The 23,088-nt window shown below is 46.0% G+C and overlaps 1 protein-coding gene across 5 annotated transcripts in view; it reads right to left on the bottom strand.

The window, feature by feature from the left end:
• The window catches only part of VPS13D (vacuolar protein sorting 13 homolog D), a 233,615-nt gene that overhangs the window by 29,594 nt on the left and 180,933 nt on the right, over nucleotides 1–23,088 (bottom strand). For 4 of the 5 annotated variants that reach the window (XM_033114935.1, XM_033114937.1, XM_033114934.1 and 1 more), the window contains 2 exons: nucleotides 19,032–19,164; nucleotides 16,098–16,293 (listed from right to left, as the gene is read on the bottom strand). The exons of the other annotated variant lie outside the window; for it this stretch is intronic. In XM_033114935.1, coding sequence (XP_032970826.1) covers nucleotides 16,098–16,293; nucleotides 19,032–19,164 — 329 coding nt within the window. The remainder of the gene's footprint in view (nucleotides 1–16,097; nucleotides 16,294–19,031; nucleotides 19,165–23,088) is intronic. 5 annotated transcript variants of the gene reach the window in all.

The raw sequence follows: 23,088 nt of genomic DNA, 5'->3' as shown, positions 1-23,088 counted from the left end.
CACCGGGCGGCCCGCCCCCAACAGTCCACGCACCGGGCCAACAGGCACCTCCACGGCACACCCTTCCACCTGCTCTGTTTCACCATTTAGACTCGGCTGTGGGAAGCCAGAAGGCGAGGCTAGCAGCAGCCTTCACGGGGGCTGGGCACGGGGAAGGGCATGGCATCGTCCCGAGTCTCAGCAGCTCGACAAGAACGCTCCACTGTCGGCATCTAACCACTTCTGCCACCAGTGCAGCCTCCTCGGAGACGGGTAGGTTTCCTGTTGTGTCAGCCCCGTTTCCTTCAGCAACATTATACTGCAAACACAGAGCTACTCTGAATGAAGCACGATGGTGTCCCATTTCTGCCGGGGGAGGAGGCAGACTGCTCTGCTTCTCCAGAGGGAAACATTACCGTGCCTTGCCCCTCTCTACACAGCATCTCTTCCCTCGCCCCCGTCCTGAAAAGCTGTTTGAAGAAAAGAAACGTGCAGGCTTTCCTTTCTGACCTCAGATGGGCAAATCCTGAATGGCAGCTGGGTCTATTACACGCAGTGTGAGAGGGTTAAACAGGACAGCCTCAACTCCTTATAAACTTTTGCCCTGTGGATATGTACTCATTGGCGGCCGTACAAGACTCGAGCTGTATTACACGCCTTAACGATATGGTTCAACTGTCGGTCAGGCTTGGGCCTGGCACCGGGCCAGACCGCAATCAATGGGACACAGAACCTCCCCCTTTCAGATCATCACGAAGGCTCATATTATCTCCTTCTCGTCGTGCTGGTTAAATTTATGGAGCAGAACCCTGAAGCCACATTCCTCGGCCTGGGCCGGCCCACGCGGCCCTCCCTCTCTTTGTTCGGTACTGTAAGCGAGCCGCGCTTCGGGCGACTGCAGGGTTGTTAGTTCAGGCACTGACTGTTTGCTCAGGACTGAAATGAAGAGAGTTCAGTGGAAGGGCAAAAGGACAGCCCAAGTGTAAAACCCCACCCCAGCAGGCCTGGGGCCCCTCCATACAGGCCCCAAGCCGCTCTGAACGTTCAATTCAGCTCTGCTCTCACAAAAGCAGCGTCTTCAGTCTGATCTCTGATAAACCTTCTATGAATCAGCAACCACGTCCTCCTGCATCTGTGGGTCCTCAGGTACCACAAGAGGCAAACTGGCTCTCGGTGCAGCCAAGACGTTAAAAGGAGCCCTAGTTCCCCAGCCATCTTCCAGTCTTCCCAGGTCCCACAGTGGCTGGTCTTATTTTTAATATTAATGCAGAAAAAAATAAAACTTATTTTCCAGGCCACCTTTGATTAGTGTACAGAGGGTTAAACTAGCAGCCCGACGGACAGCACTTTGCTTTAGTTTAAGAGGAGAGCACTCCTGCAATGGCTTCTAAGGTGCACCTGCAGCTCACCCCAGAGGATGCCATCTGACGGCCGGACAGGTGAGTCTTCTGGGAGCTGCATCCAGGCTCTCCAAGGGAGGAGCTGTGGATTCGGGGCTCATCATGTATGTCTGCGGTGCCGCAGTGGGTCTACCTATAAAATGAGGCTACTGGGTTGAACTGTGGACATTTGGAATGACTGACTGCTAGAAACCTTCCAACCAAGGTCCAAGCATAATAGAGAAAGAAGCTGTAAGAAGAACAGAGAAAAAACACAAACCCAAGTGAAACCAAAGACATGGTGAGAGGACCAGGTAGGAAAGCCCATAAGGGGAGACACCGACGACTCTATAAGTGCTTTACTGACAGTTTTGTCTTTCATACATTGTTACGCAATACCAAACTAGGGCCCAAACTTGTTTAAAAATAAAACCAGAAATCCCATACCAGCAACAACATGCAAAAGGGCATTTTCCGATTATGGGTAGAGGCACCTTCCTTGATGGAATCTAGTAAAGCCAGTGATCTGTTTTGAATCAGGCCCTGGGTCAACCTGAAGGTAAAAGAAAAGTCATGCTTCCTCAACCATGTATTTCTGAATGGAAACTCTACGTACATTCTTGCATTTTCTTCACAAGGTTTTCTTATCCACTGTGTTGACGTTTACATATGAGCTAACGAGTTTGTCATGCCAAAGTCTAAAGCACCTTTTTGGGGGCAGACAGGAAGTGCCATGGAATGAATGGCTTCCAGAAAACTGTCGCTTGTTACTGAGAACCCCTTTCCTTATGGTAATTCTTCTACTGTATACTATTTGTTCTGGTGTCTTAAAAATAGAAGTGATAGAGAACCACTTCAGTCAGGAAAAGAGAGGCAAGAAAAAGTTAGGGAGGCTAATTTAGGAAAAGTCTCAAAAAAAAAAAAATGTGCATTCCATTCCATCTGTCTCCAGGTATTCATACACAGGTTCAGGGTTCAATTAAGTCTTGAGTCATAACACTGCCTCCCACCTCCCGGGACAATCTCCACAGCACGTGCACACACATTATCACACAGGTGACACCAATCCCCACAAATGCATCCCGTCTCTGGGAGGTGTCGGCGCGTAACAGAAGGACTCCTGGAGGCTGAGTGTGGTCCACCATGAGCCCAGATGCATCAAGATTCTCTGCTCCATTGAAATCTGCAAAACTGGACCCACTCCTGAGAATGACTCCATTAGGGGCCAAGACGGCCTGAGAACTTAGAAACAGTGACCTGGATGCTCCCACTTCCTGCTGGACTTTCTCCATTTCAGGGTCACTTTGATGACCATATTCCAGGGACATACAATCATGAAGAGGCCAGACTCCAAAAACGCAGGAGTACAAGCTGCTTACAAACAGGATGCAGCAGCCGCCACGACACATGCTGGGAGGAGCCATCCGCGGACTTGCTGCTGCCCACACTTCTCCTGGCGTGCTCTGGCTGCCTTCTCCTCGAGCCATTCGCCACTGCTACCTACCCTGTGGGCAGGGCTGAGGACTAGTCTGATACTAGCTGGGGAACTAAAGGGAAATATATTTTGGAATGTGTTTTTTCACACCACACACATTCCTTCTTGGTGCAAAGGGCCTCTGTCAAGGCTTTTTTTTTTTAAGATTGATTTCTTGGCCATCAGCTAAAAGAAATGGAACATTCAAGTACCTTTACAATGACCAAGCAGGAGGGAAGGCGTCCGTTTGCAATAGTGTGCCTGGATGTTGTATTTTATGTAGGCTGTCCTCATGCCCTCCCCCCACGTGATCTGGCCAGCCACGTCTGGGGCCACTTTAGTTTTCCCAGAGGTGAGATCAGAGGGAGGGCTGAAGCAGTGACAGGGCAGGCGCAGCCACAGATTGAACCCCTTAGGGGATTACATGTAACCAGCTTAAATGGTGCTAGGCCCAGCTGAGGGTCAGGCTAGGGCCAAGGGCTGCTAAGAATGTTTTAGGTACAACACTGCTTCAGATTATTAACCTACGGACTTTGTATTTTTCGATAACATTATCAAGCTTTCATACGTCCCACCTGGGTTTTCTTCGTCTCAGTGCCCAGCTTCCTCCCTGATGGTGGAGCCAGCCGTGGGAATGACCCTCTCTCTCTGTGAGTTACACAGCTAGTCACACACCTCAGCCATGCAGACAGGACCAGGGCAAGGAGGACGCTCTCCCTCTTTGTCGTAGAGACAGACTTGAGAAGGGGATACGTGGCTGTCTGCAGAAGGCCATAAAACAGGAGCGTCAGGGCTGGAATCAGGGTGCTGGTCTCATGATTTATAATCCTGTTCTGCCCAGAGGCTGCGCTGCCTCCGGTACCCAAACGGAACATCTAGGTAGGTTATTTTGATCATAGATACTTGAGTCGAGGAGGAACTAATCCTACACTGACATATTAAAAGAATGTGCACTGCCGTCACTCCAACACAAATCAGAATGGTATTCCCTGCTCTTCAGTCTAGAGGGTGCGTGATGAAAGCAGTGTTTTCCAGAGCCCGTCATACTTTGGCATTTTGGAAATAAAAATAAAATCCCATGAACCCTACCCCCAAAGTTAAAAAAAAAAAAAAAGCACATTAGACCTCAATACAAGTGTCTTTAAAATCTTTCCCTGGAGCACTGTGCACTTGTCACAGAGTCTGTGTGAGTCCAAGTCCCAAACGGATTGCCAGCCTGGATGTCATCGCCCTAACTTCCTCACCAACCCTATGGCACCCAGAAAATCCTAGGAGTTGCAAAAGGCAACAGGAGCTCAATTGCTGGAAATAGGACAAGTGGGAAGATGGGCTTTGAAATGAGTTACGAAGTTAACATTTATAATCTAGAGAAAGCTCATTTTCAAAGCCTCAAAGGTTTACAATAATCCAGAATGATCTCTACTTTCATTATGCAGAAACCATGAACTAGAGGGTGCACGATGAGAGCAATGTTTTGAAGGGCCCATCATACCTCGCTGGAAATGAAAGAAATAGTTTTTCCTTTCAACTCTAGCCCTGAACCCGAGAGCACTTTCTTTTTGACAGCCACTGGGGACCCCAACCCACATGATAACATTGTTGTGAGTCCGTCCTGGCAGGAGTCACACAGATAAGCCCCTGACAGTTCCAACAGCCCCACAGAAGGGGGATCTGATTCTACAATTCAAAACCCTTCAATAATACTGAACAGCGGACTGTCATGCGTCTGGAAAACATAACCGTTTTTGAAGAATGCTTTCCAAACCACGTAATGCTTTTAAAGCTGTTTATCAAAAGAGCTGGATGAGCAACAGTGGCCTGAAACCGTTTGTCAGCTGTTACAGGGTCGCATGGCCCATCCTAATTTCCGTGAAGACTCCATCATTCTCGGTTGTCCTGCCCTCGGCAGACAACACATGCCAATGTTTGGAGACATTCGCTACATAACTTTTACCCGACAAACCTGGCTCCAGGACAGATTTCCATGTCATGTGGGGCTTTTGGCTGAACTCTGCTCGAACCCAGAGGCATATCATTTACAGCAGACACTAACAATAGTTTGGGATCACCTGCTCTTCACAAGTGAGTTCAGAGCAAGTTCGTGGCCTCTGCACACCTTTTCCAGTGGGGTTCTCACACACAAAGGCTGAGAGCCCAGGTGAGTTCCTCCACCCCGCGAGTCCACCCATGTGACTCTCACACGTTTGCAGGGCCGAATGTAACTGTCTCTTGTGTGAAGAAAGAGAATGGGAAGGACAAAAACCCAGCAAAGCCTATGAACTTGACGTAGCGTTACAGCAAGTGGCGAGCAAGTTTTCAGGGACAGGAAAAAAATAAGAGCTAAAGACATAATCCCTGTTTCACTTACGTGCAACGTCCCACACATTCAGAGAGAATGGGGACACAGATGCCATTTCCTGAGCCCTGACTATACGTCACATGTCAGCCCAAGTACTTTGCATACATTGTATCATTTAATCCACACCACCACCCACTGAGGTAGGCATTATTATTCCCATTTCATGTGAGTCAAAGGAATCTCACCTCAGAGTTATGAATGGGGCGGGCGGGGGTGAGGGTAGGGAGGTAGGGGGAAAGATTTGCTCCAGGCCACAGCTATGAAATAGCAGTGTGATGACTCAAACCGGGGCTGTCTGACTCCCCACAGGCCCTCTGACCTAGTGTTACAGACGTGGGAACCAACAGTGCTGTGGGAGCCCCTTCTTCTTTCGTCCAAATGCCTGCCTCCTGTTCACACTGGCCACCACCACAGCGTCCCTTTCCCATTTCTTCCCCACAACCGGGAAGACCTGTAATTTTATGTTATTTCCACATCTCTCTCTGAAACAAGCTCCTCTCTTTGAAGAAAGACCTCTTGCCCTTGGAGTGTCAAGATAAGAAAACTTTCAGCAACTTCCTTTGGAAACTACAAAACACCCATCAGCACCCAGGATCTAAGTAGAGTCGCTCACCAGCTGCCCGCCCCTCTGAATCGCTTTTATGGTTCAACGAGGGGTGGTGACAGGGCCATGTCACTACCGTGGGGTGTGCGATTTCTTTCATGTTCCTGGGATCTGACAAGAGCCTTCTGCAACCTGTTTCTTTACAACACACAGAATGAGAGATTAAAGACCAGTACCAGACTTAAAGCTGGGGCCGGGACTAGCAACAACTTCTCTCCAGATGCATTCTAAATCTTCCTGTGAGAGAAGGGCCACTGACCACCTAAGCATGCCCTGTTCAGAAGTTTTGACGATTAAATGAGATAATACAGATGAAGTACACAAAACAGTGCCTGGATTATAGTAAAGGTTTAAAAATGTTAGCAATACTATCTATTATTGCTATTTATTAATGCCACCGAACATCAAGAGTGTGTTAGCAGAAATAATGGATATGGATTTCAGTGAAACCACGTTAGTTCAGAGTTACTAGCTGGAGGTGGAGGGGAAAGGACATCAAGAAAGGATGAACGAATTAGTGAAAAGTCTGCATTATATTTATAGGACTTCTGATTAAATACGACTGATTTCGTCCAGAGACCCCTCTGAAGTGAAAGCAAAGGGATACAAAGGGCACGAATCCAAAAGGATAAAGAGAAGGTGTCAACAATATTTTAGAAGCTGAAAAGCAGATGGGCACGTGGTGCTGAAATGTAAGCCTGAGGGAGTGGAAGCCACAGAGCAGTAAGCTAATTAGTAAGGGTAGAGCCCTAAACTTCAGAAAGATGGAGGCAGGAGAGGCTCTGAAGCCCTGGGGCGTGAGGGAGGGACAGGGGGGCGTGTGTGTGTGTGTGTGTGTGTGTTGGGGGGGAATAGGAAGATGGGTTAAAAGTCTGTGTGAGAAGCAGTGAGACCTGTAGGTCCCTCTTTCACCCCCACTCAGCCTGATCCTCCTTAGCAGGCTAGAATCAGCAGGTCCCCACCTGACCCTCCCACCGGAAGGCACCCAGGCCCCACAAAGGGAGTCCCCAATCGGCTTGTTTAGGGCCTCGTCTTTACAAGGGAACAGAACAGCTAGTCAAGAATCACCAAACATCTGGGAACTGTCTCTATTCATGAAAGAAAAAGACCAAAACGAACTGGAAGAAAGTGTAGAGTGAGTACGTTACTAGGGCACTAGCTGGATAGATCTCGAGAGCAACCAGTCCAGATCGGAGCCAGAGCATCTAGGGGAAGAATTTCCAAGAAAAAAAATGAAACCAATAAATTACTTAATGCATTTTTAAACATACAGAGGACAGTTTGTGGATAAGTTAGTAATAGACAGACTTTTTTCTTTTTTTTAAAGGAGTTGCTAACCTCAGAGTAAAATAAGTTGAAAGTAAATAGGAGTTTGGGGGATAAATTGGGAATATGCATACAAAAAACTAAGCAAACAACAATAAAAGTAGTTACTAACTCCAGGGAGAAAAAACAAACCAAAAAGTTAAAGGAAACATAACCATAGCAATGTATGTGGCTTCACTGGGAATACTATTTACAGTCATAATAATGTAAAAACTAAACATTGATTTACCCAAAAGGGATGATATAACTATTGAAAAATGGGGAGAGGGAACATGGATGTATAGCAATAGCAAGTGAAATGATACCAAGAAATAGTACTATACTAATTTGCTTTTGTTTTTAGAAACAAAACCTCCAAACTGAAGAAACAGCCAAAAGTGTAGAAGAAAGTGGTCGCTTCTGTAGAAAGCGGGAGGGGAAAGTGGGGCAAGAGACTGCTGGGTTTTGTTTTCAGACAGGTAGACGTCTTTCACTTTGAAAAGTATGGATGTGTTTATTTTGATAAAATAAAATTTAATTTGAAAAAATAAAAAAATTGTTGGAGTGAGATAAGGTCAAAATCACAGGTTTTAAAAAACTGTCCTTATTAATTGTAGATACTAAATGATATTTAGTAAAAACATATAAGGTATCTGAAAAAATCAAGAGCTCATTAGCCAAGTGTAAACAATTAGTAAAACTATAACGATTTCTTTTGAAAAGAGCTGTGACGGACCTGGTAATAAGGCAGAAAAAAATGCCTGTATCTACCAAACCTCCCCAACATACACCATCACACACAAATGCAACTTTGTTTTTTCAGGAACAAATAAAAAAATCATTAATGAAGGGGTACTTCAAGAAAGCTATAGGAACCTTGCTTTTAACGAACACGTAAGACTGAAGAATATTAGCCCCCAAACAGCTTGGTGATGCTCAAGAATCTGGAAGTCTTCAAAACAGTCTGTCCTCAAGTAGTTAAATAGTCTCAATACTTAGTACCTATTGTATCCCTGGAATGCAGTAGGTCAACACGTAATCAGTTAATGCATTTCCACCATCAATTTGCCTATATTTGAACTAATGTGTTTACTAAGCAATTGGATCTAAATATCGCAAGGTCAGAATTGGCTAAAGTGAATTAATGGGGCCCCTCAATAGTTCAAACAAAACCGTAAAAACTGTTTGAGGTTCGCATCTGTTCACTGGGGATGTGAAGGCTCGCTCCACATGGTAACTTGGCCTTTAACGTCTGAGGAGGCGGGCAGGTACCAGTCAGGAATTGTGCTGCCGGAGATCAGTCCAGGCTCGGGAACAGCCTGCCCTGCGCCCATCCGGGCAGCTCTCAGTGAGGTGCCACTGGACCACCTAACCCACCACCTAACCCACTAGGGTTAGCTGGGATTCCTGCGAGCCATTGTCCACATAATGAGAAGTGTTGCTCCTTTGAAGTTTTCTGCGGTCCTGGGATTTTACGATACGGCTTGGGCCACCCCTGCCATTATCTATGTTTGAAGTATGTTTGGGGAAAATCGACTAGGAGCTGGTTCTGATGTTAACACAGAACTACTGCCTCATAAAAACAGCTTTCTACAGGAGTTCAAAGGAGCTTATCCAAATATTGTGGGTTTGTCCTGCTCCCCCAACTTTAGAAAGCTGAGGTTTGACCAAGTAAACTCTGACACAGATATACCTTCTCGATTTCCTGACACAGCTCTGGGCAGTGCTAACACAACCAAGCGGCCTTTTGACGAGACAGACCTCGCACTTTGAAGTAATCTGCCCTCCATTTACCATGCTGCAGAAGTTAGAATTTACTGGGGTGGTAGGTTAAGGTGAAGGACTAAATGAGGTAAATTATTAGGAGAGGTCTTTCTGCTATGTGATAAAATCTTTCCAACTGTTACTTCAAGGAGCAAACCAAGAAGGCTGCTGGCAGGTAGCCAAAGTGAAGCATCACGTTACAGTGGCTCCCACAGTTTAATCCACATTCATCCACCTCTCCCGATAGGTGCTATTCATCCACAGGATGATGGACCATCACCATATTCTCAAATAGAAAACAGCCCGTTGAGGAAATTCACCAGGTACAGGTAGTTGGTGGCTGGTAGAGTATTCATGGAGTCACAGGAGGTGAGAAGAGGGGCAGTTTCACATTTCTGCAAATCTCTCTGCGTCTTGCTCAACAGCTGCATTCTCTTATCTGCTCCTACAGTCAATCTGTTGAAACGTCACACCTTGTGCAGCTTCTGCAAAACTCCACCATACACTGATTAGAGAATATTATTATAAAAAGTTTTTTTTATCTATCTGTATATGAATTGATATATAAATATATAAAAATAGGCTTGACCTTATGGATCCCTGAGAGGTTCTAGGGTTCATGATGGGGGGGCGGTCCCTGGACCATATTTTGAGAACCTCTGTTCTAAAAGGACCCATATGTGCAAATTTGGTGCTAATTAGAAATCAGTTTCCTCCATGTATTAAAGTAAATCCACTAAGGATACAGATTAGTCACATTGTTAACCTGATTAGAGTTACATAAACCCCATATAATCAAAGTGTTTCTTTTAGAGTATATTGTGATTAAAATATTTTAGTGATTCAATCTTATTTTCTCCACATATGACAAATTAGTGAGAAACTTATTAAGAATCTGTCTTTGAGAGGCAGTCTGGCAAAAGAGTACTAGATGAAGGTACTGGGGCAACGAAACAGGGCTAACTGTAACACCCAAACCTACCTTTTCTCCCTGCCAAGATTACAAGCCTTTGCTTGTAATACAACAGTCTTCAGTTCCCTGCTAGCCGCTTGTCCTCTGTGCATCTCAGAATTGCCTCAGTCAGAAGCTCTGTGGGAGCAGGGGATCTGAACTCAAACCTAAGTCCTCTCTTGAAAGGAGACTGCAATTTGGTTTCATCCCGAGCAGAGAGGGATGAGTCTGTACAGGGAAGCCACGACGGACATACGGTAGTTATCAAAACCTAAAAATAAGCAACCTAATGCCTTTGCAGAGGAATTCCATACATAGTAAATGGTTTTTAATGCTTCTCTGATGCACGAAATAAAATTTTTTTCTCAGGAAGAAATACACTGTTCTGTTTCTTTTGAAGTTCAAACCAAAAATCTCAAATGGACATCTTATGTACACAAGACTGGGTGTCATTCCAGAGTCTTATTAGAAAAAGCAAGTCACTGAACAAGGCAGGGATTATGAATGGACAAGGGCCTGATTATTTAATTTTTAAAAGGAAGAACGCAAATCTCTCCTTTCTATCTTCTTTAAGCAAAGACCTGCTGCTTGAGACACAAGGTCTGTACTTTAAAGATGTACACGCCTAAAATAAGTTTATTTTTACTTTTGGAAGCAGGATTGTGCCGTTTCCATGAAGTCAGTCATCTCTGCATGCCAAAAATGGCAAAAAATAGATGCTCTCCTTTCTAGAAACGATTATAATGTACCATGACCAAAAAAGTGGTTTTTTCCCTAACAGATAATCTTGCATAAAAATGAGTCATGGGATTTCAGAAATGGAAAGGTTTTTCTCAATGTGTGTGCAGGAACACACACACCTTCTGTTTCTTCCAGCAACAGATAGGAGCCTCCCGTAAGTTCTGCTATGAGAATGCCATTGTCTGGAGCCTTTGAGTGAAAGGGGAGTACAGTATTTAGAGTTCAGCAAGAGGGAAGACGTCTGTGTTAGAAAATAAGACTTCTCTGCTTGTGTTCCTGTGAGATGAATTTTAACTTATAAGGCATGAAGGACTGTCAAGACGAAGATCATCAGCTTACTTTCAGACCCGAGTGAGACATCCTATGCCATTAACACAGCTCTGAATGTTATTATGCCTTCTGGGATTGCTCAGCAGTGAGAAAATGACCCATCTCCCTTCAAGCATTCTGTGGAAAGGCCTGCTTTGGCAAGATCAGGAAGTGAGAATACATGGCTCACACCTCATACATACCCCAGGGTGAGCAGAAGACAGATAAAGTGGCTGCCGCTGTAAAGTTCTGTGCCACTTTGGGGCAACACAAGAGAGATACGAACAGTCCCTTCACTTCAGTTGGATGCAACAATAATTTTTCAGTTTCACTACAATTTAATTCTCTCTCATGATGAAACTGACCTGCCAACCAATGCACTGGCTGCCCTGCACAGTAGCCAGTTACCAAGCCAACAGACATAAGAAACAGAGCCTCAGGGTCAAACTTGTACTAGGCTCTGGCTTTTCACCCTTACGATCCACATGTGTCTGTATTGATGCTACTAGAGTCCACAGGACTCTTCTGGAAGGAACAGCTGTGCTCCTTAAACAAGTATGGGGGAGCAGCCACAGGACGACACGGCTTCTTTCTGAAGGGTTCATTTTACTGGGTAGCAATTAAAACCATTTTCTTCTTAAAACAAACATGGGATAAAATGTAAAATTCATTTACAGTTTCAAGACAAAACAGTAACATTCCAGGAAATGTTGGCTTCGCTCTGCCCCAGACACATGGGCCATCAGTGTACTCTCCTCTGCCCGAGATGGAAAAACGTGAGCGCACTGGTGTAGCCTAACAAACATTCCCATTTTTGTTATGTTTTTACCTTTGGAAGTTCCCTAAAGGCCAATTCTGCCTGATGTGTTACGTATAATACCAAGAAGAGCAAATGGCTACTTTCGGAGGTGAATCATTAAAGGCAGTGCTGCCAAACCAGGATGAAAGAGCCGAGGAAGCACTGCCTAGATCTACTTTGCGGACTTTCTTCTGACCTATCGGTATGCAGGCTCTGATGGCCCAAGAACATCTTAACCCTTTTATCCCAGAGAGTCATGGGTAAGACACAAACACTAACAAAAAGGGCTTTTCCTTAAGAAAATCCACTTCAGTTTCACATCTAAGAGGCCATTAACGGAGAGCGTCTTTAACAAATTTTGGGTGGTGTCTCAGAAGTGTTTTTACTGTAAACATCAAATATGCCCACCATAAATCTTTTCTGTGAAGTCAACCAAAAAGTGACGCGAAAGCTCTCTGAGCAACTGGAATTTCCATCTCCGTGCACAATACGAGGGTCCTGGGATTCCAGAACACTATCAGAGCCCTGACAGCTGTATTCTGAAACACTGATCTGCTGTTACCCTTCAAGAGCCCCTTCCTCCTTATCTAACTTAAATAATGAGATAAGCTCCAACACCCCTGAGCTTTGTTAAATTAGTTTAAGTATTTCAAGTTCTGCCAACTCCCACTCCGCCCCTGCCCCTCCATTTTGGGTCTTGACTAAAAAGGTGAAGAAATGTTTAGGAGGCAGCCTCAGGGCCCGGCTTCATAAATCTTCACGTGCCACTTTCCTACAATGCCACGCAACCCAGAGCTGCAGCAGATGGCACTGACAGAAACAAACAAGCAGACCCACAGCCCAGGCGGACACGCCTCTTTTCAATGGTGTTTTTGCCTCTATTCTGAAATGGCTGCTCCTGTGTCCGTGCAGCGTTCTACCCAAGTATCTTTTCCAATATTACCATCAAATACCACCACACAGGCAGAGAGCTGGCCTGCATCCCAGTGGGTGCCCTGCTCTGGCCTGGTCTGTTTGAAGGGTGGCAAGGCTTTTCTCCACAGCTTCAATGGCACCACAAGTGTGGATGCATCTGTGCCATGTTCCTGAACTTGACTTGGGAACAGACAAATGTGGCCCAATACACGGAGACGAGAAGATGCAACCTGAGCCAGCAGAATGCTGCCTTGGAAAAGGCTTCTGATTTCAGTTCCAAACCACACATACTTGTACAGTTAACAAATGCAGCAGGGGATACTGGTCCACAGCAGTCATGCTGAGGCCAAAGGCTTGGCTGGCCTCCGCCCTCTTTCTTCTCACCCCCACCCCCACCTGCCTTCCCCAGAACTATTAGATCGCATGGAAATTTCAGAGAAAAGTTAGGTGGCTGTCTTTTGGGAACGCCTGCACACTCCAACAAGGAGAGGAACTTGGAAGTATTTTAATCTAAAGGAACTTAAGGAGGGGGGTTCCCTATAAATAAAGTCATGCTCAAATAAACACAAGAAGGAGCCAATGTTTCCTGTAAGGGCACTTTTCAGATGGATTACTGGAAGGAGTCTTCTTTCACAGTTTTATGGCTTACTTTGCTATCATCTGCTTAAAATTTGGGTCATTTAAAACATCGATGCTAAGATCTGAGCCTTCATTTGGATGAAATATTACAAAGGAAGCAGAAAGTCTCATTCCAAGAGCAGACTCAGAGGCAGAACTCTTGGACTCCTGGGTTCTATTCCTGGCTCAGTCCCTGGGCTCAGGTCAGCCCTCGGTCAGAATCTCACTTCTAATCCCTTCAAATCATTTGTTAGTCCCTGTTGTCTAAACAGTGGGGAAAAACCCTGAGTAACACCCCTGGATCTTGTTCAATCAACTGGGATGGCTGGAGATGGTTATAACTCACTTCCAAGAAACCAGGGTGATTTATCCCTTAGTAGAACTATCACGCTCCTAAGGGATTTCAGTGTCATCAGAATAAACCCTCAAGGCACTGAAACATTTCTCCACCTGCAAGAATCTCTGTGCTCCTTTAATGTGACTTTCAAAAACAGTATCACCCAGCGTTTTATAGTTCTTTATAGCTTTCATATTAAAATAACTCTGGTGAGGCTTCAAACCTCTGAGAGGTACAATAAATAGACAGGTATATTTATCCCTAATTTATAGATTAAAAAACTGAGGCTTAGACAGCCTAAAAGACTGACCGAGGGCCCAAAGCTAGTAAATAAGGGGGTTAGGACCCAGATCAGTTGTTTCCCGAGACACATGTTCTTTGCTCTCTAACGTGGATCTTCACTAAGCACCCTACTTTTGGACCTAGAGAAATGGTCTGAGGGAAATCGGTTCAAGTGTATCAGAAGGATCTGTGTTGCCTTCTCAGTGCAACAAAGGATGGAAGGTCGAGTTTCTTTGAAGCCCGGGTTAGCACGGGTCTAGCATGTGCCCCACTCACCTCCCATACCTTCGGCCACGCCTCCCCCACTGCTGGCTCCCTCCCCTGCCTTTGCGCTTCCACGTCCACAGGCCCATGACTACCTGGTTGCCCCTCACTCATCATTGCAGTTTTTGTTGCTAGGAGGCCTGAATGGCCAGGCAGACAGCTGTTCTGGGAAATCTGCAGCTTAATTTCAGTTAGACCGCCCAATTACTGTTTGCTTCGAGGCAAAGTGCAGAGCTTCTCTGTACCCATTTGACTCTCTTCTCTTCACCTGTTCAATTCCGACTTACACTTCATCTCAAATAGCACTTCCCTGGAGAAGTCTTTCTTGACCCACTGACCATAGGTTAGCCAACCACCAACCCTGAGTTCTTAGGGAATTTTCAGTCAATATTTACCTACTGAAAAGGAATGAATGACAGAGAGAGGCTGGCTGACACTAACTGGAGCCTGTTGTGGCATGCTGAACACTGGTAAATACGACAAGAATACCTGGCTTTCTGCAGCAACCATTCTGTGCCTTTCTTGTGCTCCTAAAAAGAATACAAAGCTTTATCGAGACTTCCAAAGTGACACTATAGAAAATGCAAGTGATTTCTTTCTGGTCAACATCATTAAAGCTCACAGCACAAAATGACAATACTTAAACATTTTCACATCTATTACCTCTCAATCTCTTGACCACTTTGGGATTTTAAGCATAAGGATGGTTTTTTTGCGGTTCTTAGGGGTGTTCCGCTTTACTCCCACTTCGTTAGGTCGTGCTGTCCTAACAAAATACCAGAGGTACAATTCTTGGGCTTGGAGCAGACACGGGAAAAGTAACCGGAAATACTTTCGAGGGCTCCCTACGGCCCTTCCCCCATCTTCATAAAGGCTTCAAAATATACTCAAGGATTGTCTGAGTTCTGTCGCTGAGAATAGAATGTAACTGAATTAAGTAAACTACAGATCCTTTTTGAAAAAGCAGCTGCTTCCGGATGGAAGACACTCTGGCAGAGCGTGGTGCACGGTCCTAGTCTACAGTCTTAAGCATTTCCCTTCTGCAGTGTCGTGTCAGCAGTAAAGTTTCCTGTTGACAGACAAATGGATTCATTTGAATTGGGGACGATTTCACTTCAAATCCTATTTGAGGGAGTGCTAGGGTGTGGACATGGCCCAGGCCCCAGGCATCCTAAAAGGGCACACTAATTCACTCAGGAAACACCTATTAGGCAGGCAGCAGCAAAATCCTTCTGGGCTTAAGTGGGGTCCAGCCTGGCTCGGTACCATTCATTATAGCCTTTGTTGATAAGATCCCCACTTAGTCACTCTGAAATGAAGAGGCTAAAATAGGCCGCAAACACAAATAGCTAAGTTAAAGGAGTAGGATTCCGTGGGATTTGGAGCCATCTGGGCTGTGGCTGATTTCTTGTCTCAGCCGGTATCAAGGCCAGACAGCACCCCACAGCAGAACTGCCATCTTGCTTGGGGAGTTTCGTTATGAGGCTGGGGGACAGGCCAGCACTTTCAAGTTGAAGGAGAATGAAGAAGGGACAGACCCCACATGGTGAACCACAACTTCAGGGATTCTAGAACTATGCCTTGGGGCTCAGGAGCTAGACAGCTGACGGCCTGACAGTTTTCTTAGTGGGCATGAGGGGGTCTACTTAGTGTGGCAAACGGGGGGTTTGTAAGGATGCAATCCTGTTTCTGATCACTCTAATGGAGAAAAACACTACATATACACTCATACACACCCACACACACACCCAGTATATACACATATATAGTTAGATACAGGTATAAAGATCTACAAAACTTCATGCCAGATTTTTGTGCCTCATTTTCATGTATTTACATCAGGCAAGTCAGAAATTTTAGCTATGTATATTCAAAAAAATATATATATATATGTATGTAATATATTTAAATCACATCACTAAAGCAGAAAGTATATGATTAAACATATCAGTATGGACTAGGAGAGGGAGCAGACCCGGGCTAGAAATTGCAAGCCACTGCCCCACGATCACTGACCTGGGGCCACTCAGTGTGGCTGTGTCTCTCACCGCCTGGGCTGTTTCTGATGCAAAATCCAGGGCGCCTGCCACTGGCTTGGTTACTGTGCCAACAAGCCCTTTCCCGAGGCCAGATATGAAACCGCTGACACCCCCTTCTGTTTTCACACCTTCCACTGTCGAGGTTATGACACTGGTCAGTCCACCAATGATACCTGGCAGAAAAGACAAGGGCTACTGTAACCGGGCCAAGGAGAAAAGCAACAGCGTTTACAGCGAAACCCCCCAATTCCGTGCAAAGTAACTCAGGGGCATTCTGTCCATCTCTGGATAGGCCACAGGCAGGCCAACTCAAGATGGAAAACCAGCAGATTTGTCCCTTAATCAGGAGTCAGAGAATATACATTATATATTAGTCAGAAGTAAAGTATGCTTTAAAAAAAATCAAAGCAGAGCTGAGAGGTTAACAGTGAGACTTTGCAATTCCAGAGCTGGGGCAGCATATGGGCTATCGGAAGAGGATACAGACGGCAGGATTGAGTCAACAGACTAGAAAACAGGACTCTCGGGGAACTTTGGGACTCATAAAACATAAGGCAGAGAGATAACTAAATACAGGTCCTCAGTTTTCAAAGAACACTATGACTGGGCAACACCACCAAATATTTGGAATGGGGCAAATGCTACCACACACTGCTGGCACCAGGTATAGGCAAGCAGAGTAAATGATGAAGCCCTGATGAAGGTCACCCCCAAAAAGCTGCCACAGCCAGCCAGGACCCTCACTGGAGTCAGTTCAAAAGACCGGCCTATGTCAAAAAGACATTCAAACATTTTGACAGCGGTGACCTTAAAGAGCCTCAAAAGTAGCCAGAAGTTGGCTAAGGCTGGCGAGGACACGGGCCTGCAGGGAAGCAGTGGGCTCTGTCCAGGGAGCATTTCCAGGATTTGTGCCAGGGACACTCACAGGATGTTTACCCTTTGATGGTGGGGGTGTGAGGAAGCTCTCTAGACTCTTCAGCTCTAGTGAGACAAATTGGTAAAGGAAATTCCTTGGGTGAGAACGTACTAACAATTCACAACGTTCCTTCTGGACTCTGGGTCCATTTGCTCCAATGAGGCAACATCCATTCCCCAACCTTTGGCACAAAGTCCATGGCAGAGACAGAACATGACTGAACCTGGGTCAAGCAGGGCCTACAGTGAGAACTGAGCAGGACGCCTGGTTTTGAAACCAAGGAGATTGTTATCTTTTAAGGGTTTTTTCCTCGTGAAGGAAGAGCTCACTCTAGGCTACTGCTTTTATGTAACCCAGAGCTAAATGGGTCTTCTTGGGGTGACGCCACTGGCTCTTGGTCTTAGAATGGCCTAACCACCTCCTGGAGCGGCTGTGAGCATCCCCTGAATGACCCGTGGTGGGAGGGGACTTGGAGACCTTGAACCAATCGATCATTTTCTCAGCACACAGGTGTGTTCATTGAAAAAGTGAGGACGGCCATGCTTTCTCTCCACACCCCAAGGATGCTGGATAGATAAAGGCAATTATGCACAGCAAAGCATTTTATATCCACTAAAAAACAGTCCTCTATTCGTGCGATGCACCATCATTACGGTTACTAGAAAGAATGATTAAATCTTTAATGCCAATGATTGCTCAATAATCAATTTTTAAAGTACATAAACAGATTAATTTTACTTCCAGCTTGATGTCTCCTTGGGGGCTGCTCCCTTTCCAGTTGGGCAGGCTTAGGGAAACCAAACCTCACTCTTAGGGAAGTTGATAAACAAAACCTCTGTCCTAAATATTGTGTCCTACACACAAAGAGAATATGATTTTTTTATTATCTATATTCCTTCTTCTTCCTCCAAATGCAGATAATCAAAACTTGGTGAAGTTTTGATATGAATTCTGATCGTTTCAGACTGTTCCTAAGACTCTGGTACAAACAGTTCAATTTAGCAACCATTACTAACGCATGAGCTACCTGCCAGGTCATCACGAAAGGTACCACTAGGTGTACAGGTGAATACGAACTGTCTTTCTGCTCTCTTGGTTCTCACAGCCAATCAGAAAGTAAGACACACACAGCTGGCTACATACACAACTCAGACTGCTGCGTGTATTCTGATCATCGTTCATTCTAACTGGGGAGGGTGGAGCTGGGCAAACGTCACTTGAATTGAGACTTACAGGCTGAGTAGGATTTTGACAGGCAATGAAGCAAGGCAGAGGGCGGAGAGCAGAAGGAGAGCAAGCCTTGGAGGCATGGGGAGCAGTACATGGCTCTGGATGGCTGAAGGACAGCAAGGCCGGGGACAGTGGTTGGAAAAGTTGGCTGGGTTTACATTTCCAAGGGCCCTGCACGCCACGCTACGAAGTTGTTGAGAAAAATACAACCAAAGGCAAATGGGTCAGAATGAAAGCATTGAAAGTCGGACTTCAAACAAATTCAGAGTCTTAACACACTTATGCCATCACCTATATGTCCTGGGCACATGGATTTACAATCCTGGTGAATGTGCACGTACGTTTACAAGATTCAGAAACATCTGGGTTACAAGGCGGGCAACCAAATTCGCTTGTCACTTTCTATGGAAGGGGCGCTTAGTGAGCAGAAGGCATGTCTTGAAGCAGCAATTCTAAAAAGGGGTTCAACTGATTACACCTGAGGACACTTTGGGACCAGAAGCCAGAGAACAGGAAGGAATTGCATTGCACAACCTTGTGAAAATGAAGGAAAAGTTCTCACAGGCTGTACCATTTCAATTGCAAGGGGGATAAAAACATCAGACAGCTTGGAAGGCTAGCAGGCACACCAAGATACCAAGCCAGGGTCTCCACTGCTGTCCGCTTTCTTTTGCTACTTGCAGTTGGATGGGAGAAGGGGCAGCTCTGAGGAACTGTGGCAGAAGAGCCACTGCCCCGTTGCCTGACAGCACGTGACTGACTTACCATGAGCCAGGCCGTGGATGCCGGCGACCAGGTGCTCACCACTCGTGGCTGCGTGGTACCTGATATACTCCCGCTCCGATTGGTGCCGACTATCCATCGTCTTCCCTAAGCCATCTGATAACGTCCCCGCAAACTGCGATGAATGAAAAACGGAAGGAAAAGAGTTTGAAAGCTGGAGCAGTGTTCTTACTATTTTAATCATTTTAAATAAATACCTTCCCTTGCTCTTAGCTGGGATTCGGTCAACACCAATGGAGAGAGACATGAACGGCCAAATTACATACACTGTGTCCCAGGAGAGTGGTTCCCAAGCACTGGACACATACGAAATGTGGGGTGCTCTCTGGTGGGCACGAGGCTAGCAAAACAACTACTAAAAACCCGTAATGACGTCTACCTTCCACAATACTACTGCAAATTTCCAAAAAAGGTAAAGGTGTAACAGAATGGCCTGGGGAAGAAGGGGCGAGCTTCGGGATTCCACGACATTAAGGACAGAGGCTCTTTGCTCAACAATCAGTGGGATACAAAATAGGAAATGTGGCAAACTATGGCTTTAGGGTTTGGTATCAAATTTTTTGAGGCAGCAACTGCTCTTAATGCCTTTTCTTTCACTTATTCGACACTTACCCAGCGCCGAGGTGCCTGGCCCCAGGTGTCAAAAGGAAAAATGAAGTGTATGGGCAGGTTAACAGGTTAGGTCACTTTTCATGCAAAGTGGCAGACTTGAACTCATAACTTTAAACGCAAAATCCTCCCCCACCAGTCAGAGAGAGATTTTATTTACCTTGGCATATTTTAACCAGAGAAGCTGTCTCATTCATCAAAGCTGGATAAAAAGGGCATAAAGCTCTGTTTTGTCACAAGACAATTTGAAAAGGTTTAAAGTGACAGTTAATAAACCACAGGGTACTTATCCTCATCGTTCAGGCATAAAAAGGGAAGGATATCAAATATATAATTAACCTTCTCGGGAAGGATCTACCAAAACAAGTGGTTTGAGTGCCAATGACCCAGGACTAACCTCACAGGAATGTTACTCAGATATAAAGCTCAGTGGGAAGATTCGAGGCAAACAGCCGGCCTTGAGGACCCGGTACGCTGGGCAGCCATCAGGGGCCCTGTTACATTCTGCTCTGGCAAGGGAGGCTAGTTACACAGATCTGCCCTGGAAGCCATCAGTCCTTAGGCTTTTTGATGCTAGTGACAGGAGAAGGTGAGCTCTGGACACAGAGGACTGACAAGAGGAAGAAACGAGAATTCCAGGTAAACCAATGGTTCCTGGAATAAGATATGGGAATACGCCTTCCTCTTGCTCAGTCCAAATGCTTTTCCAACCGAGGGCAGTGATTACTGGCCTTTCTGGAGATGCAATCCCTACGACTCTGTGCTTTTGCCTTACCTTCCCTGTCACTTCCTAATTAGAGAACTTAAAGTTAACGAAAATTAACTTCACAGTTTCTGCTATGACGGAGACACCACGGGATGTTGCAAAGCCAGCACCATGAATCACTAAGTGGGGGTTTTAGGCAGGGACCCCACCTGAGAGCCACGAGCCAGGGCATCTGACCAAACCAGATTCTAGTTCTCTCTCAACCATTCCAGTAGCTCCGTGACCCTGAGCAAGGGGCCCCATCCCTCTCAGCATCTGGAGGGCAGAGACAGCACAGACACTGTCACGTAGCTGGAAGGACTGGTGACAGTGGCTCCGGGGATGGGGCCTAGTTAGCATTCTTACTGCTGTTACTAGTTGGCTACTAGTCCAAGCAGGTACATCTACGTCACTTGAAAAACGCCTTCCAAAGGTTTAGGGTTATGGTCACTTGCACCAGGCTTTCCCATAAAAAAGAAAACCTTTCTTCCCGGCAGATAAACACCAGCCTCCAAAGTGAGTGCCTGGAGTGGTACCATCTATAAGATTAGAGTGTTGGTTTCCAGAACGCTTTCCAGCTCTGACAGAGTGCGATCTGGGATCCAAGTTCCAATGTCTTTATTAAGCACTCACTCTGGGCCCAGCACGGTGGCCAGGACACAAACCAGCAGCAGCCTTGGACCTAGGCTCAAGGACGACAGTCTCATTAAGGAGACAACAATTCCATACGCCAACAGCCAACGGCAGGACCCGGAACATAAACTGGTAGCACTAAGGAAGCGAGAGAGGGGAGGGAAATGTGACCCTTGTTTCTGAAAAAGGGGGGGAAAAAAAAGAGTCCCTGCTGTTTTCTGGAATTATGTAGGGCACCAGTGCTCTTCATTCAGGGTCTGGACAAAAATGCCTCTCCCTGATGCCACAAAAGAGTGACAGGGGCCCAAGGGAAAGAGCTGTCATCAGAGGCGCAGTGTAGGGGGTACAGCTCAGTGGTAGAGCATTTGACTGCAGAAGCGCAGTGTGAGTGCTTCCAGGGGCACGTGGTCCACCTGAGAAGGTCCGGCAACACCCAGGCTACTTCCGGGGTCTTGTTCAGTATGTTCCCATTTTCTTAAACTCCCACTTTGTGTGAAAAGAGGTATTTTCTTGGAAGACATATTAAAATAATAAGGTAAGGCCCTGTCTACCTGTTCTGGCAGCTGACTAGGAAGAAATGAAGTCTCCAAATGTCCCCCTCCCCCCCCAGAGAATAATCTAGGCAAACTGCACAACACCAGCCCCTCTCCATCAAGTCCCCACTGATAAAGACAAATTTCACACCCAGGGTTTACGAGTGAGGCTGCACCAACACCTAACTGCCCACAATGGTGATGCAGCAGCCTCGGTGCCCCCAGCACTGTCCGGTCCCAGGTGGACGCTGGACGGAAACACCACACTGACCTCAGGAGGTTGCCCTCAGAGACCACTCTTCCCCCGAAATGCTGGCTTTGCCTGTGGGCTTCTCAGGTGCCTTACTTTTGCCGGGGAAAGGTGCCTACACCTATTCAACTTACTCGAGGACTTCTGTCTGAATTCCCACTGCTCTGTCTAAAAAAAAATTACCCATGCAAGCTAACTGGACTTGTCCTTTGTCACTTGTGAGTAAAAGATATAAAGACATTAACAGGATATGATTATAGAAGTCTTTACCCCTAGAAATGTGACTTTGAGAACTCAGAAAACTTGGGAAGATGTTGAAATCTGTGATCCAGCCAAACTCAGACTGATGAGAGGTCAATTGGATTTTACTGAGAAACGTTTTGCAGGAACGAAACCAAAGCCAGCCTGGCGAAGGGTCCTGTGGTCCGAGGCTGGGCCTTGGGCCAGTCCACTGGGCTTCTGAGCGCTGAATCCAGGGCACCACAAAGCTGTGGCCTTCTCTCTCAGGGTGGGAGCATTTAGTCATCCTTAATTCCATCTTTCATTGCCCACCTCAGTGGGAAAGTAAATCACACCCCGTATCTTATTTCTCCCTCAAAGACAGGGCTGGAGAAGGGTATGATTCCAGTAAGCACTCGTTATGGGTGCCCTCTGGCACTGTCTTCTCTGAGGCTGGGCAGTGGTATTTCACCCATGTCCTTGTCATTGAAGACGACTGTGGAAAAAGAGCAGAGCTATCCGTGAGAGCTACAACATCACGCAGGAGTGACGCTGCAGGACAGCCTTAGGATTCATTTTGCAATTTTTTCAGAGCAGATGTGCTCTCTGGCATGTTCACGGATGATCAAAATGGGAAATGAAGTATGGAGGCCGATATTCTGATTATTCAGACAAAGGGAAAACTAATGGCAGAGGCCCTGGGGGAGAAGCTGAAAATCATCAGAACAGGAGCAAGTGCAATCCAGCTATGTGTCCAGTCAACCAACCCATCAACCAAACATTGGAACCCTTCCTGTGTGCCAGGCGGGACAGTGAGAATCCTAAGTGAGAAGTGGTTTCTGCCTCCTATCTTCAAGGACGTCCGTCAGAAGGCTGATGTGTGGCATAACGGAAAGACATTCACGCCAGAGTTTGAATTCTGAATTCTGGTATTTTACAGCTGCGAGATCACAGACAAGTAACTGAATTAACTTCTGCGAGCCTCCGTTTCCTCACCTTCAAAATGGGTGTAAGAATGTCCACTTACATGGATGCCGTCAGGGTTAGATA

The sequence above is a fragment of the Rhinolophus ferrumequinum genome, chromosome 9, assembly GCF_004115265.2.
Source record: "Rhinolophus ferrumequinum isolate MPI-CBG mRhiFer1 chromosome 9, mRhiFer1_v1.p, whole genome shotgun sequence".
In the NCBI taxonomy this organism is placed as follows: Eukaryota; Metazoa; Chordata; class Mammalia; order Chiroptera; family Rhinolophidae; genus Rhinolophus; species Rhinolophus ferrumequinum.
This window is presented reverse-complemented; position numbering and strand designations above follow the sequence as displayed.